Source organism: Cornus florida, unplaced genomic scaffold (genome assembly GCF_030987335.1).
Source record: "Cornus florida cultivar Cherokee Brave unplaced genomic scaffold, ASM3098733v1 CherokeeBrave_3.0.0_Hap2_Chr08, whole genome shotgun sequence".
Classification (NCBI taxonomy): Eukaryota; Viridiplantae; Streptophyta; class Magnoliopsida; order Cornales; family Cornaceae; genus Cornus; species Cornus florida.
In genome coordinates, this window is record NW_026775578.1 from 45,906,181 (window position 1) to 45,923,508 (window position 17,328).

Sequence of the window (17,328 nt, forward strand, 5' to 3'; positions counted from 1 at the left end):
TTGTGTCTTATTATTTAATCTTTTATAAAATAAAAATTATTTAGTAATTTGGTTGATTAAAATTTATATATTTTTTAGTATTTATTATTTTAATGAGTATTATTAATAATTTAAATAAAATACTTTATTTATTTATTTATTTTTATTTTTTGTAAATAGGTCATTAAACAAGTTATACGTATAACTCGTTTAATAAACAGGTCGGATTAGTGTTAAGAGTTTCTGACACAATTATTAAACGGGTCATGTTCGAATTAAACTATTTAGTACAATATCTTTTAATTGACACGATATGATTATGCCCCGTGAATACAAATTGCCACCCTTAATAAAATTTATCCACATTAAAAATTGTGACTCACAAAATTGTGAAGCTTAAAGCCTTAAACACCTGTGAAGCTTAAAGCCTTAAACACCTCACCTTTCCTTGGAGCAGAGCGGCTAAACCTGTGGGCTATTTAGGCAATGACCTAAGATAAAAATAGTATAGGTGCGTTTAATGGAGTTCACGACAAAGTCATAAAACCATTAGAATAATTATTTTTAGTGAGGAAAAATGCACGGGTAGGTGTTTTCAGGTTGTACGCGGTGGTCCTCCCTCGTAATGAGGGCTATCACATGAGGAAATGGAGTCATTAACGAGGGGTAACATGTGAGGAAGGCAACGCTCCTTGCATGCACTATATAAACCAACGGGAGGGTGAAGCTTTGGTGCATCAAATTTGAAACAAAATCTGTATATCGATCAAGGTATAGTACTCGATCATGGCAATCTTTTCCAGTACTACTCATGCCATCTTCCCTGCCCTCACTACTACTGCTTTTCCCACTAATTTCAATTCCCTTTCTGTCACGAGATCATCCACCACCACCCGCCACCTTCTCCCGGCTACTCCAGGGAGGAGGAGTTCAACTAGTCCTTCCGTTATGGGATATTCCGTCAATACCAGTACCCGCCCTGCCCTCACTACTAGGAGGAGTACTTATATGAAGCCTCAAATTATGAGATACTCAACCACCAATATCCGTCGTCCTGTTCTCGCTATGTGCACCAGTTCCACAACTGGAGAAATAGTGGAAATCAAACGTAGCGATTTTCCTGAAGATTTTATCTTCGGAGTAGGATCAGCTTCATATCAGGTACTATTGCATGCACGTACATTGCTCCACCTTTAATTTTATAGCAATTATTCTACTTAATTAATTTTAGTTCATGTATATAATTTAAATATATAAAAGCTTACTAATTAATTTCCAAAGTCATACGTACGTTAACCTATATATGCATGCATCTGCATTGTGCTGTACTGCGCGTCTTATATTTTTTAAATTATTTCGTTTGCTTTTCTTTCAGATTGAAGGCGGAGTAAATCAAGGTGGCAGAGGCCCTAGTATCTGGGACACTTTTACACATGAATTCCCTGGTCTCTCTCTCCTAGCTCCCATTAAAAATCACCTATACACATACATACATACATATATATATATATGTGTGCGCGCGCGCGCGCTAGTGAAGGAGTACAGACCTAAACATTCCTTCATTGTAAATCTTATACACATATATATAATTGTTTGACCTTCCCGGGGAGACAAAAAAACAAAAAACAAAACACCAATATGGCCAAGAACACCACATTAACCCAGCTAGCTACATTCTTCTATTTTTTATTTTTATAAAGCTTACCTTTAAACCAAGAAAAAAAAAAAGAACCAGGTAGCTAGCTTGAAGACGTACCAGTTCTGACTTATTTCTCTAGAAACCTAGAAGCTCCCCTTCTCCCATTAAATAAATATATTCTATGAAATATATATATTTTTATTCTCTCTTATTACTATGACAACCAAATAATCAAAAAATTTACAATGGCATTTTTTTTCTTTCATTAGATTGCAAACTAAAAGATCCTTAATTAATTAATCAATGGAGATTAAAAAGCAATCATGCTCTTCCAGCATCTTTCCATGCAATATAACACATGGCTGCAGTAATTATTTTCTATTAAAAGGCAAATGATAAATGTTTATTAGACTGGAGTACTATATTATCGCTACACATGGATATATATCTAATATTTCTTTTAACAATGTTTTTTTTTTAAAAAATTCTTTTAACAATGTTGAACTGGCACAATGAGATGAATCCACTTTAAATTCAAAATATAAAATAAGAATTAATTTATCTTTTATACATATTTTGAATTTAAATGGACACGTATCATTCTATCATTGTGACATATTGGTGGTGAAGATGATAATATTTTCATTTATGGGTGAGTAAATTATCAAATATTGTACATAATTTTTTCAAAGGTAACTGAGAATATGCAGGTATTAGCCTATTAGGTTACTATTGGGAGTTTTTTTTTTGGTAATTAAGTTACAAAGTTATGATTATTTGTGATTTGCATGTGTGTAATATAATATATATATATATATGTGCACAAACATATTGTTTTTTCTTCGTTTTTAATTGTTGAGACATTATATTTATATATTCATGTATATATTTGAGCTTGTGCTAAGGATATTGGATGTGAGATCCATCTTCACGTCTTTGACAATATTTATCAAAAAAATTACAGAAAAGATTGCAGACGGTAGTAACGGAGATGTGGCAGTTGACTCTTTTCATCGATACAAGGTACAACTTTCTTTTCGAGTTACCATTTTACACCATATAAGTCATTTAGTTAATCCAATCATTAGATTTTTTTCCCCGTAAATTAAGAAAATTTACCAGAAAATACTGCCATAAATTAAGTCTGAACTTTACTAAATCATTTAATACTTACATTAATTGAGTTTGAATTAGATAATTATACAAGAAGATTTAACATTCACTTCCAATTTTTCTCTAACCATGTTGTAGGAAGACGTGCATATGTTAAAGAATCTGGGTGTTGATGCCTACAGAATATCATTTTCATGGTCTAGAATATTGCCAAGTAAGTATCCATCTTTTCTTTCTTATGTATTTATGGGTGGAATTTGAGCACCATCATAATTAAAGAATTCAAGTGATTAAAAATTTTAGACCATTCAGCAACTGAAAATTAATTCGACCAAACTTGAGTGTTTCAAAACAAGAGGACATTGTTACATTTGATAGGACTCATTGATCGAGTTATCCTAAGCATTTCATACATGGTCTTAGTATGTCATATATAAAATTTGATATATATATATTATAATTTTAACTATTGTTTAATATTGTGGTTATTTATCAGCTGGAAAGCTAAGTGGTGGAGTCAGCAGAGAAGGAATCGCATACTACAATAATGTCATTAACGAGCTCGTAGAGAACGGTCATGAATCAACCTGAATTCCTTTGTATTTTAATTTTAATTTAACTTCCCATCTGTGCATCAACTTGCATAGTTTTAAATTTTCATCTCAATATATATATATATATATATATGCACAGGTATAGAGCCTTACGTGACTCTCTTCCACTGGGATCTTCCTCAAGCCTTACAAGATGAGTACGGAGGTTTTTCAAGTGAAAAAATTGTGTAAGTGGCTCAGTTTATATCCATTGATTCTTCTATTTACCTTGCTAATAAATTAGTCAGTAGAGTCTTTAAATAGCAATAGAATTACTTTTTTCCCCGGTAATTGCAAAACGTACATTTGGATTTTAGCTTCATAGATGTATACGCACTTCAAGACGTAACTTCGTTGCTGGTCATATTCACATGCATGTATATAATATGTACATGACTAAGACAGTAAGACTCAAGTGCGGGTATGATAAATATTTGATAGTAAATATTACATTTTCCTTTTTCTTAAATTGTTATAATATTGTAACTAATTAAGACGTTGATCTATCATCAACATATATATATATATATATATATATATATATATATAACAGGGATGATTTTTGTGACTATGCAAACCTATGCTTTTGGGAATTCGGCGATCGGGTAAAGAATTGGGTCACACTTAATGAACCATGGAGCTATGCTGTTTTTGGGTATCAACTATGTGCCCACCCACCGGGTGGACTTTATCCGTGGTATGTGCAGACTAAATTGAACATGTATGACGTCACACATAACTTTCTTCTTGCTCATGCAAATGCAGCAGCTTTGTACAAGAAGAATTATCAGGTCAATTTCCATCCACTTAAATTAATCTATCAACAAAAAATATAGACTATATATATATATGACGATGTTGATTTCAGTCCGAAATTAAAACTGTTGTGATTAATTAAATACGTAATATTGAATGTTTATAGAAAGTTCAAAAGGGCAAGATGGGGATTGTGCTCGTGACATGCTATTATGAGTCTTATGATGAAGATAATGCAGGGGCTGGGGAAAGAGAAACCGATTTCATGTTCGGATGGTGAGTATATTGTAGTTCCTCTAGCTAAACTTGTATGATTGAAGGTTCTAAGTTTGATTCTTCCATTTTGTTTTTTCAGGTATATGGATCCATTGATAAATGGGAAATATCCGGATGCCATTATAGAGAGAGTGAAAGATCTTCGAGTTTTCACCGAAGATCAGCAAAAGTTGCTAAAAGAATCATATGATTTCATCGGAGTAAACTACTATACAGGATATTATGCACTCGACAAAAATAAATATCAGCCACCTCCTAATGGTTTTGACGATGATTATGTAGAACCATTTGTCTATCATCCACTCTCTGATGTTTTACTCACAAGTAATAAGTCCTGAAATAATTATAGCTAATTCTTAGATTTGAACTTCTAATATTTGTAATTAGTTCCATACTAATTAAAATGATCAATAATATATTATTGCTTGTAGGTCGGTGGGGAGGTAAATCGATTGGTGAAACGGTAAGCCTTCATGTTTAGTCAAACTCTACCAAAAGAAAATTTATCCAAGTTAAACCTCCTCCTATCCTCAAAAGGGAGAGGTCGAGAATAAAAAAAGTCAACTTTTTCAAGAGTAGTAAATTTCAGAAATGAATGGCATACAAGCTAGTGTTTTCATTTATTAATAGAGTATTAATTATCATTTAATTTGTACTTATCTTATAGTATTAATAAATGTGATGATGTTGCAGGCTACTTCATGGATTAATGCCTGCCCAGAAGGGTTTGAACAAGTTTTGATAAACATAAAGAATAACTACAATAATCCACTAATATACATTACAGAGAATGGTAAGTCTTAAATTTATTTATTTTAAATTCGTAGCTAGTATTTGGAAAGATTAATATCGTATAATTTTGAAATAAAATGGATATTATATATATACACACTAATTAAATACGTACTTTTGGACCTCCTTGTCTTATTCATAGGGATAATGGATAAAGATGAAGTAAAAGGAACAACGATACAAGATGTCTGCAATGATGAGATGACAAGGACAAAGTACATTCAGGAGCACCTTCTTGCGCTTAAAAAAGTGAGAGAGTAAGTTCTCCGGAAAAAACTTATTCATGATTAAATTACAGAAAGTTTAGTATTAATTAATTTTGAAAATTGTGAAACATATAGTTTTAGTTATTATTATTTTTTGTACTTTATATATATATATATATACATATGACTTGGATTTTTTTTGCAGTGATGATGAGGTTAACATAATGGCATACTTTGTTTGGTCTCTGATGGACAATTTTGAATGGGCTGATGGTTATCTTACTCGTTTCGGCATCGTCTACGTGGATTACAAGAATAACTTAGCCAGACATCCAAAAAATTCTGCTCTGTGGTACATGAATTTTCTCAGAGGGGAAGAGACTTCTGCAATTACGGCTCAGATTGGTAATTGTTTATTTTAGTTTTTTTTTTTTTTACGGATCCTATTGATAATTGTTTATTTTATTTTATTTTTTTTAAAACAGATCTGGACGATAAATATGTTTGAAAAATTTTGTTTCGTTTATAGATTTAAACGCTTGATAAACGAACACATTAACCAAGTCTTTAAAGTATAAAGGTTATGTTACTTTTTGGTTTATGGTGGAGTTACAAAGAATCTCGTACGCACGAAACATTCCCTGACTTTTAACTGAACCAAAAACCTACCTTCTCACTCACTACTACTACTCTGTGTCGGTGAAACAAAATCAACTTTCGGTTGTCTTTGCATTTTCCGTTTTGATTCATTCTCTGGATCGAGTTTTATGTCAACGTTCAAAGATATTGGCGATGATGACTTGGAAGCTTTAAAAATTAAGGCAATACACATTTCACCTATTTAAACCCATTCCCACCATATTCATAAACTCATTTTTCAACCTTCATATAGTAGAGATTAGTGATTTAGATAGAACAATGCCATCCCAGTGGCACGATAAGGCCACTGGGATGCCATGATATGATGAATAATTTTAATTAATATTTTTTTTGCAGTTAAGGAGTCGTGGCCGGAGCTGGTTGGGACAACTGGAGAGGCTGCTGTGGCAAAGATAGAGAGCGAAAATAGCACCGTGAAAGCAATCGTGATGACGGTTGGAAGTCCGGCGACTTTTGATTTTAGGAGCGACCGTGTTCGCGTTTGGGTTAATGAAGATGGGGTGGTCATTCAAATTCCTCGCATTGGCTAGTATCATATGATATTAAATTAGATATTTGAGGCTAAAGTGTTGAAATAAAGTTGTGAGTTGTGCAGCGGAAGATTACTTGCGTAGAAAGTTTATATTTTAAAAACCTAAATTTACTTATTTAGTTTTACTTATTTTAGTAATTAATCAATTAATCTCATTCAAGATAAAATAAAGTAAAGTAAGGAAATCCCAATTGGTAAAATAGACTAACTGTTTGGACGAAAAAAAATCTCGTGAACTGTGTAGTCTAAAGTAAACCGATCCACTATATTTGAAACAAAGTACAATGGACTAGCTTTGACTTGGGCTTACATCCTATCGTTTTATTAAACATCAATAGCTGACAATCTTTTGGCTTTGCGATGTCCCGCCTAACAGCTCTTGACCTCAGGCTTACTCTTGTTCTCTGTAGAAGGATCGCTGGTAGATCAAATAACACTCTTTGAATGCTTTGACTCTTTCAAAGTGTGATCAATTCACCTATGTTTTTCAAAATCTGAATTTGATGTAGAAGAAGTAGATTTGTTTTTTGATCGTTGTAGATGCAAGACATTGATCACGATCAGGATTTGAATAACACTCTAAGCTCACTTTTGTGTTTATGTGTGTGTTCTAGAAAGAATGATAGAAAAATCAACTTTGATTTTCTGCAAAAAGATCTCTCTAGTAGGCTTTTAGGAATTCTAAAGTTGAAGTACAAAAGCCGTACCAACCTAGATAACAATCAGGGTTTATATTGAATTTTAAAAGACCTAGATATACATAGGAAAAGGTAATTTTCGTGCATAGAACTTTTTGGAAGAATTCTAAACCAAATAGGAAGTTTGAACAGAACAGGTTACTTGAAATCCTAAACTGTATCAACAGTTGGTACCGGTAGCCAACTTTGGAACCGGTTCCCAAAGGACAGAATGGTTTCTTCGAAACTATGGTTCTTGAACCGGTTTTCAAATGTAGTACCGGTTTCCACTTGATAGAATTTTGAAAAACTTGGAAAAATTTCATTTTTGGTAACTTGAAGAATATACCATATAGATACATATAGTATCTTAAGTGGGAAACAACTTCCTAAAGTGCTGTTCATACCTTATTTGCATTCTTTGCAGATCAAAGTTTATCAAACTAGAATGACCTTCCAATTCAGCAGTCGATCTTGATCTTGATATAGTAACTTGAGAATTACAACTCGATTCAACTTGTTTTGACATCGAAATTTGCCAATTACAAAAATTATATCTCACAAAAGTTTACTTTTCTCTCTTAACATTTGATAAGTAATGAATAATTTTCCATAACGTGCAAAAATAATAATTTTGTACTTTTCTTTCTTGGGATACAATTCACTTCAGTATACTTTGGTTTTTATTATTATTATTATTATTAGTATTATTATTATTATTATAATCACATTGAACCATAGTTACACCATATCAATTTGATAACATCTCTGTAAGGTGCCATTGATTTCTTTTAAGCCTTTAAGTTACAATTACACTCCAACAGATAAAGCATATTTGCTGCTAAAAGCCTTAAAAATTGTTGGAAAATAATTGGTTCATTGCACCAACTATTTACATTTTGAAATATATGTCAATGCCTTGAACAAAAATTTACAAAAGGAATTTCTTTCTCACTTTCAATCCCTACTTGATCAAAGCTACACACAATTCACATGTATAGACTCTTTCTCTTCTCTCATTTTCACTCTATTCCTAACCAATTCTTGTCCACCCTCACAGCTATACCCACAGACTTGGAAATCCAGAGTTGCATCCTCTCATTTCACTCCTTTAAAAGTCCTGATCTATATGGTTATAATTCTTGTTTCTTTAAGCATGTTTGCTCTATCATAGGTGATGAGATTATTGCTGAAATAAAAAAAATAAATAAATAAATAAAAAGAAAAAGAACCCCACACTTTTGGGAGGATGCTCTCTGAAATCAATTGTTCTTCCCTTGTTTTGGTCCCTAAAAATCCTAATACTTCATCTGTTAGTGATTTTAGATCTAGTTCCTGTTGCAACCTACTCTATAAATGCATTTCCAAACTTATTGCAGCTAAGTTGAGTATTGTGTTACCATTTTTAATTAGTCATTCACAAAATGCATTTGTTAAGGGTAGGCAAATAATTGATAATATTATCATGACCCATGAGTTACTTAATGCACTTGAACATATATAACTTTTTGCGATTTTTGCGACCAAAGATTTGGTCTCAAAAGGTGACAATTTGGTTACAAATAAGGATGACTTTTGATGATTTTCCTCTACTTCTTTTCCGTTTTTTGAAAAATGTTAAAGGAAGGGGTGAACACAGAGGCTCAATAGAAGTTATCTAAGGCGTTAACTTTGGACTTCCTTGTGCCACATAACACACAAAAAGGAATAAAAGAAAGCCACGATCATGCATTGGAAATTTTATGAAATTTAAACCACTTTTCAATCCAATTAATGGCATAGATACAACTTGCACACAATGGATGCAAATACAATGCATAACCATTCCAAAGCTTGGTCTAAAACTAACCCAATCCCCACCTATGCTAACTGACTTTACCGAGGTGAAATTAATATTATCCCTGGTTCCAAATTCAGCAACCATTTGGGGCCTAGTACCAACGTTACACATCCTACACCAGACCGTGTTCCCTCTAGGTCAAGTTAGCCCCGGGCTTACACATGAATGTAATTGCATTCTAAAATGGCTCACTTTTCACTCTTATTCAACTTTCTTACCATTCTAAAAGGCTTAATGCACTCCTCATTCAATTTTCCCCACCATGTCTTACACATGAATGTAATTGCATCAATTTGATTACAACTTCACATGTATGATAACCATGGCATAAACAAGACATTCACAATTTAGCTACAAGCTAGCATGGTATTCATCATAAAAATCAACTACAAACATAGGATTTTCCAAACATTTGTGATAACACACTCATTAAATAAACCACATCAACTCTATCAAGCTAACACTTAGTATTTAGCATGGAATAACAACTTTTTCAACACATATAAACATAATTTTCCATTCATTAACATAGCAACGTCATCATAATCATAACCCTGCATTAGAGAATGAATATTGGAAAATTCAAAGCACAATTACTCAATGAAAAATAAAGTACAAAGTATTAGGAAAACCCTTGCCTCAAATTATGCTAGCCAAACAAGCCCTAAGGAAACCCAAATTTTGAATTATTCCAAGTGTGTGCAAGGTTGGTCTCAAATCAAAGCCCTTGTTGTGTAGAACAAACCTTTCTTCTTGATCTCCTCTTAAATCTTACTCTAAATCTCCCAAATTTGGCTTCAAAGCATGGAGGTATATGTGTGCATGTATAGATATAAAGAGAGAAATAGAAAGACAGAGAGAGAGTGAGTTGGCGGGGAATGGAGGAAGGTGGGAATGGTTAAGTTGGCAATTCTAAATGGGGTGTGTGGTCCTTCATTTGTCAAGTGTCAACTTTTGCCTTATTCCTACTTTAATCCAAGTTACCCAATTGCCCCCTTGTTCAACCAATATAACGCCCTCCATGTCCCACAAAATATTTACTCTAATATATAGATATATGTATATGTATATATGTGTAAAATGTCTACAATGCCCTTCAATGCAATTGGCAAACCGGGAGAAGTTCCCGAACCCAGAAATCGTCCTAACTTTCAAAAAATTCTAAAATTAATCCTGTCGCATTTTCTTGACATAAAATAATTAAAATGCACTTCTAAACCCTCGACTCAAGAAAATGACCTAAACAGTCATCGGGGCCCGTGTGGCACGCAAAACGAGCCATAAAAATAAATAAAATAAATTTCAAAAAAATCTGGGACATTAAAGGTGCCAACAGTAGTGCCAAGTCACCTACCACTTCAGTTGTCATGTCATCAACCACGTCAGTATCAGTGCCACGTTAGCTATATCAGAGTGAAATGATTGTCTTCAAACTCAAGATGGCAGGATTGTCTTCAAACTTAAGATGGGTTCATATAATCCACTTTGACTTTGAGAGGGTTGTCAGAATATATTCCACACATGACCACTCCTATATAATACTCTTGTATTACAAATCTCATACACATCAATACAATATATAATTTCTCCATTCTCTCTGAACTCTAACATTTTTAATATTCAAAATCTCATTTTCTTTTCTTCATTAACAATATATTTTCACTCATTAACCTTTCAAAATGAAGATATCTTCACTCATTAATAGGCCTGATGTTAAGAATTGGCGTAAAAGTACCTCTGTGTCAGCCCTACGAAAGAAAGAACAACAAATTTAACAATGTCATTTTTTAACTTATTATTTATTTTGTTTATTTTTTTCTAAGGCTGGACATATCGACAATGATAAGATATTTCACATAATATGAGACTTATATTATAGAAATTGTGTAATAAGATTTTTTTAAAGAAAAGGATTCCACCAGCTACTACTTCTTTTTCTTTTTCTTCATATAGTCTGGGGAATTCTTTTGTTAATGAACTTCATTTAACCGTGCAATATAATTATTGTTATTCAAGTGCATTCTTGTCTATATTGAAAATGGTCTAATTATTTTTACAGCCGGCAACAACAACAAAAACAATGCCAAAGTCATACCATAGATTTTTCACTCTTTTTTTTTTTTATTTTTGGTTGTACGTTTACATTTTTTATATATTATCTTATAATTAATAAAATATTTATTAAGAAATCTTTTTAAATTAAAAAATCTTTTTTTTTTCAGAATATTTTTTTATTTTATACAAACTCTTGGTCTATTTATTTATTTAAATTAAATGAAGGTTGGCACAATGATTATCTGACATTGACGCTGTTTGAACAGTGATTGAACCGTTTAAAAAACGTGGTTGAAGAGAGAGATTTCTGGTAGAACTTTTGACACTTTTTTTTTTTTTCCTTTCACGACGACTCTCGTGAATTAGATAGGATTGGCTTTTATATATATATATATATAAGAACCGCCATTGAGTTGCCCAATGACATAAATAACTAGCTGTCAAGAGTACTAAGGCCATCTGCACCAGCCTCTTTGGATTTTGTCTCTCTAAAAATACCACATCAGCTTTTTCAATAGCCACGTCGATAGCTTTTACTCTCCAGAAATATGCACTCCATCAGGCTCTCCGAATTTTCTTTCTCCAAAAAAAAAAAAAAAAAAATTTATATTTTTAAAAAAAAATTATAGCCGTTAAGGCACTATTTGTGTCAGCCAAACAGTGTTTGAACGGCCAAATGCATTATTTGTGATACACATTTAAAATTTAAAACAAAAAAATAAAAAATAAAAAGGTTTAATTACAACAACACCCCCTGAGGTTTGCCATATTGAAATCTAAATACAAGTTGGAGCATTTTTAAACAATGACACCTCTTGTTAGAAATTTCATCCAAACAACCCCTAAAAGGTTATGAAAAGTCCAAATTGTCCTTTAATATTTTATTACTTTTAATCGTAAAATATCAAAACTCTTTAAAGACCAAACTGCCCTTTGTGTGGGATCAATACCAGTCACCTATTTTTTCTTCCCCCATCACCTTCTGTCTACCCAAACCCACCGAATCACTCACCATCGCCACCACCACCCAACCACCACCTCTTCACCCACAACCTCCGGCTTCAAAAATTTGATGGAAACATTCATAGTTGATGAGATTGGTCGAGATGAGGGAAGATTAGACTATTTGGAACTTCTGTAAGTCTTTTTGGCGATGGTGACGACCAGGGTGATGAGATTGGGCTTTGACGATGGTGACTAGCAACGGGGATGACACAGTAGTGATGCATTTGTGACATTGACGTCAACTAGAGTTTATATATATATATATATATATATATATATATATATATAGAGAGAGAGAGAGAGAGAGAGATAGAGAGAGAGAAATTGTGGTTGTGGGTAGTGGTGGTATGGTAGGTGCTTTGGGAGGATGGAAAGAACAGAGAGAAGTTGGGAAGAAAAGGAAAAAAAAATTTTGGTCACTTGATGCACCTATGGTATAGGTAGGGGTGGCAATTCATGTTGGCGTGTCATGTTCGTGTCGACAAGATTACGACATGGACATGATTAGGACTGATACGAGCATGACATGATTATTAATCGTGTCTAAGACCCTTGACACGAACACGACATGATTATTATACGTGTAACATGACACGACACGCATAATATGTTTAATAAATGGGTCAATACTTGACACGACACGAAAAGACACATTTAAGTCATTTTTTACACGAATACGACATATTTATTCTACACGTTTTGCTAAATGGGTCATTTTTTATACAAACACGACACATTTATCTGACACGTTTAGTTAATCGAGTTAATTATGACACGAACACGATTAGCCTAAACCCAAACCCGCTTATCTCGTGTCGTGTTCATGTCGTGTTAGTGTGTCGTGTCAAATATTGCCACCCCTAGGTATGGGCGAGGGTGGCGCTGTCGAGGCCATTGCACTCAAGGCGGCCACCGATGTTGTAGGATAAGTGGCCGTTGGAGTTGTTGTAGCCAGTGCTGGGTCGGCGTCAAGAAAGATCGGTGGGTTAGATTTCGCCGTCAACATCGCCATACTTAGGTTTCATGGTTCTCTGACAAACTTTTAGTTCATCATCGACGACTACATCTCGTTCTTTGACTCACTGGATCTCTTAGCAATAACTTTCTTCTTCGTCGACGAGGATGACCTTGTGATCTGCCATGGGTATCCACGCCTCAATTTGGGTGTTCACCGCCGCTGCCAACAACCCAACCTTCGCCTTCCCATACACGAGCGAAGCAACAACTACCGTTGAAGATGATTTGTGGAATGCCTGATGGCGTCAGGGAACCACCAAACCATCGGTGGAATGTGTCGGTGAAGAGGTAGTCGGGCGGCGACTGAGGATGAGCTGCTTGAGGGGTTCTTGGAGGATGAAGATGATGGAAGGCTGATGTCGTCGACGACGGGGATGTGAACTGGGATTCCGACGGAGAATTCATTATCGCAGAGCTGATTGAATCAGAGTCTCGAACCTAATGACAGTGTAAAGAGAGAAAGTTGGGAGGAGAGAGAAGATAGAAGACGTGTAATGTTTGTTGCTAAACTATATAATCTTATTGGACATATTTTCTTATATGTGTGGCTAGGATTGCCTGGGAGGGCTTGGTGGTGTGAGGGCTAAATTGGTTCATTGAAATGATTAGAAAGGTTAAAAAGGAAATTTTATAATTTTAATGGGGGTGAGTGCAAAAAACACCCCTCTATTTTCAAAAATGTGCAAATAACACCCCTGTTGTTCAAAATTGACCCCTCTAGTTTCAAAAAGTTGCAAATAAGGGCTTATGACCAACAAATTTGCCATGTGTCGTGCATGTGAGCAAAAGTTGGGCTTTAATACCAAAAATACCCTTTTGCACTACCCAAAATGCCCAACGAGGGATATTTGCACACTTTTGAAAGTACAGGGGGTTTTTTTGTAAAAAATTAAAAAAAAAAATTGAAATTTTGTTATTATGTCCTCTCTAACGGCTCTCTCTCTAAATAATTAAGTTAAAAATAATTAATTTTTTTATTTTCTTATTTGTATTAATTAATTTTCTTTCTATAAATAATCTATATATAATACACGTATTTTATATATATAATACTCATTATATTCATATTTCTATTATTTCTCTCCTATTTATATTATATCCCTCATTTCTATATATAATACTCATATTTATGTATTTTATTTATTTTTTCTTTCTCTGTAATGCTTTTCTTTTCATATTTGTATTCTTTATTTATTTTTTCTCTCAATATAATATAAATTTTCTTTTCTTATTTTTATTCCTTATTTATTCTCTCTCTCTCTAAAGATTCTATCTCTATTTATATTTATATATTAATTCCTTATATATATTATTAATTTATTACTTCATTTTCAGAATTAAATGAGTTTAATTTTTAAGTGATATATGTTAAATGATGTTTGGGACGAGAAAAATCCGAGACGAGAATGAGGGACTGCTAGCACACTCGCATACGTGTCAGTAGTCTATTGGCTGCTCACTTTTTTTTGCGTTGTTTGCATTTGCACCGGATCAGCTCCCTCTCTCAACTCCTCTGCACTCTCTTTTCTCTCTCTATGAAGAATAGGTCGCCGGCGTAGGCGCAGGCTAGTCCGGTGAGGGTGCGGGACTGAGAAGAGATCACCATCATTCACCACCGCAATGCCGCCCCACAACAACCTCCACCATTAAATATCAGTTACAGACCAACCCGAACCCTAACTTGGCTGAGTCCAACTCATTCGCCATTAAAACTTCATTCGAGCAAAAAATTGAGCAAACCAAACGGTGTGAATAACACACCTCATCTGGACAACGTGAATAACAAAAAAATTGAGAAACCGAATATAATCTTGTTAAGATCGCCCCCAAGGACGACACGTTCCAAACGGAAGATCCGTTGTAGACGAGTCCAGTGAGGACGACGTAAGTGTCGACAGTGATATTAGGCAACCACTGACCCAGAGGGGTGATAGATTTCTGGTTCCCTGTAGCCCCATTTCACTTGATTGGGCGATTCTGCAATCTTGATGGCTTCGGTGGTAAGAGTGCGGCGTAGCATGAGGTGGTGTGAGGAAAGATTGGATATTAGGGCTTTCATAGATAATTGGTAAGAATGCTTACAAGCGGTCTGATCTGAGATTGATGATGCGGCAGTCAACAGCAAGGAGGACGATAAGGAGAACGGCGAGGCCGAGGGACAAAGGTGGCTCGAATGAAAACCCTCTTTCACCATGAACACCGGCGAGTTAAGAGAAGAGAGAGAAATTCACCCAAAAAAAAATTTTAAGCCGAGAGAAATAAGATTTCATTACCCACATCACCCAAAATGACGTAGTTTAGGTCAATGCCTATTTGGGTAATTTCAACTTCTTTAAAATTTTATTATTATTATTATTGAATAAAGAATATTGGGGGTATTTTGGTATTTTTATCTACCCCTCTGACAAAAAGCCCTTATTTGCACTATTTTGAAACTACAGGGGCGACTTTTGAACAACAGGGTGTTATTTGTACATTTTTGAAAATAGAAGGGTATTTTTTACACTTACCCTAATTTTAATGGGTTAATTCACAAGTGAAAGGGTATTAAAGTCATTTTAGTTCATGTTAGAGATGATAGGGGTGTCTTTGTTAACTTTATAAAACCTGAGGGGGCCTTATTGTTCAAAAATGGTCTAACTTGTATATAACTGTCATTATGACAAATCTTAAGGGGTGTCATTGTAATTAACCCAAAATAATAAAATAAAATAAAAAAATTTAAGGGAACAAAACAAAAAATAATAATAATAATTTATTTTTGGCCCAAGTAAAAATTTTTTTTTTTGACAAACAATGCCTAAACAATATATTTTTTATTTAATGAATTTTAAATTTTTTTTTTTTTTTTTAAAAAAAAGGGCTCAAAATAACCTATTTATAGGTTTTATCAAAAAAAAAAAAAAAAATTCTGCCAAAACAGTGCCTTAGCCACTGTTCCAGGAGCGCTTGATAATAAAACAAAAAAAGCAACCGAAAACGGCGCCGTTTTGCAACAGAAAATATATATATATATATCACGATCGCCCGCGAGGCAAAATGGACCCCAAGATTTTAAGCTAGCACATTGCGGCTGCTCTAATGGCTAATGCTAGCAAAGCGATGTTGTCGAGCCTTTTAAAAACAATGTTTGTTCCACATATATCCCACATATATCGATCTTTTTTATTTAACGTACAATACTTGGATATTTCGCATTTGTTATGACATATCAAGGTTAATAAAAAAATACTGTAAAAAGAAATAATGCCCATTCAAATATGAAATGACCTAACTTCCATTTCTTTTTCATATTTTATAAATCTTTTATTAGTAACATGTCATAACAAAATTTTCTTATACTATCTATATCCCATATTAGCAGTCTATTATCTTAGATATCCCAAATTAATTCTTCACTTTGAAATTTCAAATAGGGTCGGCCCTGAGATTGAAAAAATCTTGAAAAGCCCTAAGCGAACTTTAAAAGTGAGGCCCTCTTTACATTTTTTTTTTTTTTTTTTGAGGCCCCTTAAATGATTTGCTGCATTTGGTTACAATTTTTTTTTTTTTTTTGGTGGCCCATCATTCATGGGCCTATAAATTTTGAGGGCCCTAAAATGATTTGCTGCGTTTGGTTGTAATTTTTTTTTTTTGGTGGCCTATCATTCATGGGTTTATAAATTTTGAGGGTCCCTGCATTTGGTTACAAATTTTTTTTTTTTTTTTTGGCCCATCATTCTTGGGCCTATAAATTTTGAGGCCCTTTAAATTTTGAGGCCCTAAGCAACTGCCTTGGTCGCCTTAGGTCAAGGCCGACCCTGATTTCAAAGCAAATAAATCTTATCTTTCCATTTTCTTTATATTTTCAAAAAAATTTCAAACTTGGTAACTATATATCTATTTAAACTAAAAAGGACACGTTAATAATTTTAAAATGGGATAATACATTAATTGCATGTCTCCTTAAAAACTCTAATTTGGTATGTCAAAAAAAAAAAATTTATGTAAAATATACACTACCACATTTGATTTGTAAATTTTTTCCATCTCTAGCATCTATTAAAATACACTGTCATATTAACAATGTGTACACTACAATAGTTATGCTCTTCACCAGCACTCAAAAACGCTGTAAAAAAATAATAAAAAAAAGGCCGCTAGTAATCGTTTTACCAGCGTTCTTAGCAAGCCGCTGGTGATTCCAGC

The 17,328-nt window shown here is 33.7% G+C and overlaps 1 protein-coding gene across 1 annotated transcript; it reads left to right on the forward strand.

The window, feature by feature from the left end:
- Window positions 1-732: 732 nt before the first annotated feature.
- On the forward strand, window positions 733-6,647 carry LOC132271574 (beta-glucosidase 13-like). Its single transcript, XM_059773005.1, has 14 exons — window positions 733-1,140; window positions 1,355-1,424; window positions 2,583-2,641; window positions 2,870-2,945; window positions 3,228-3,305; window positions 3,425-3,512; window positions 3,878-4,115; window positions 4,247-4,356; window positions 4,436-4,680; window positions 4,788-4,819; window positions 5,050-5,149; window positions 5,291-5,405; window positions 5,560-5,759; window positions 6,351-6,647. Exons 1-14 carry the CDS (start codon window positions 766-768, stop codon window positions 6,542-6,544), a joined length of 1,980 nt encoding a protein of 659 aa, XP_059628988.1. The 5' UTR covers window positions 733-765; the 3' UTR covers window positions 6,545-6,647.
- Window positions 6,648-17,328: the final 10,681 nt, after the last annotated feature.

What these genes read in the sequence shown, in the direction of transcription:
- LOC132271574 (XM_059773005.1), top strand. Translation starts at nt 766, where the DNA reads ATGGCAATCTTTTCCAGTACTACTCATGCCATCTTCCCTGCCCTCACT. An exon ending in TTTTACACATGAATTCCCTG is followed by an intron (nt 1,425 to 2,582) that starts GTCTCTCTCTCC and finishes AAAAAATTACAG; the next exon opens with AAAAGATTGCAGACGGTAGT. An exon ending in GCGCTTAAAAAAGTGAGAGA is followed by an intron (nt 5,406 to 5,559) that starts GTAAGTTCTCCG and finishes TTTTTTTTGCAG; the next exon opens with TGATGATGAGGTTAACATAA.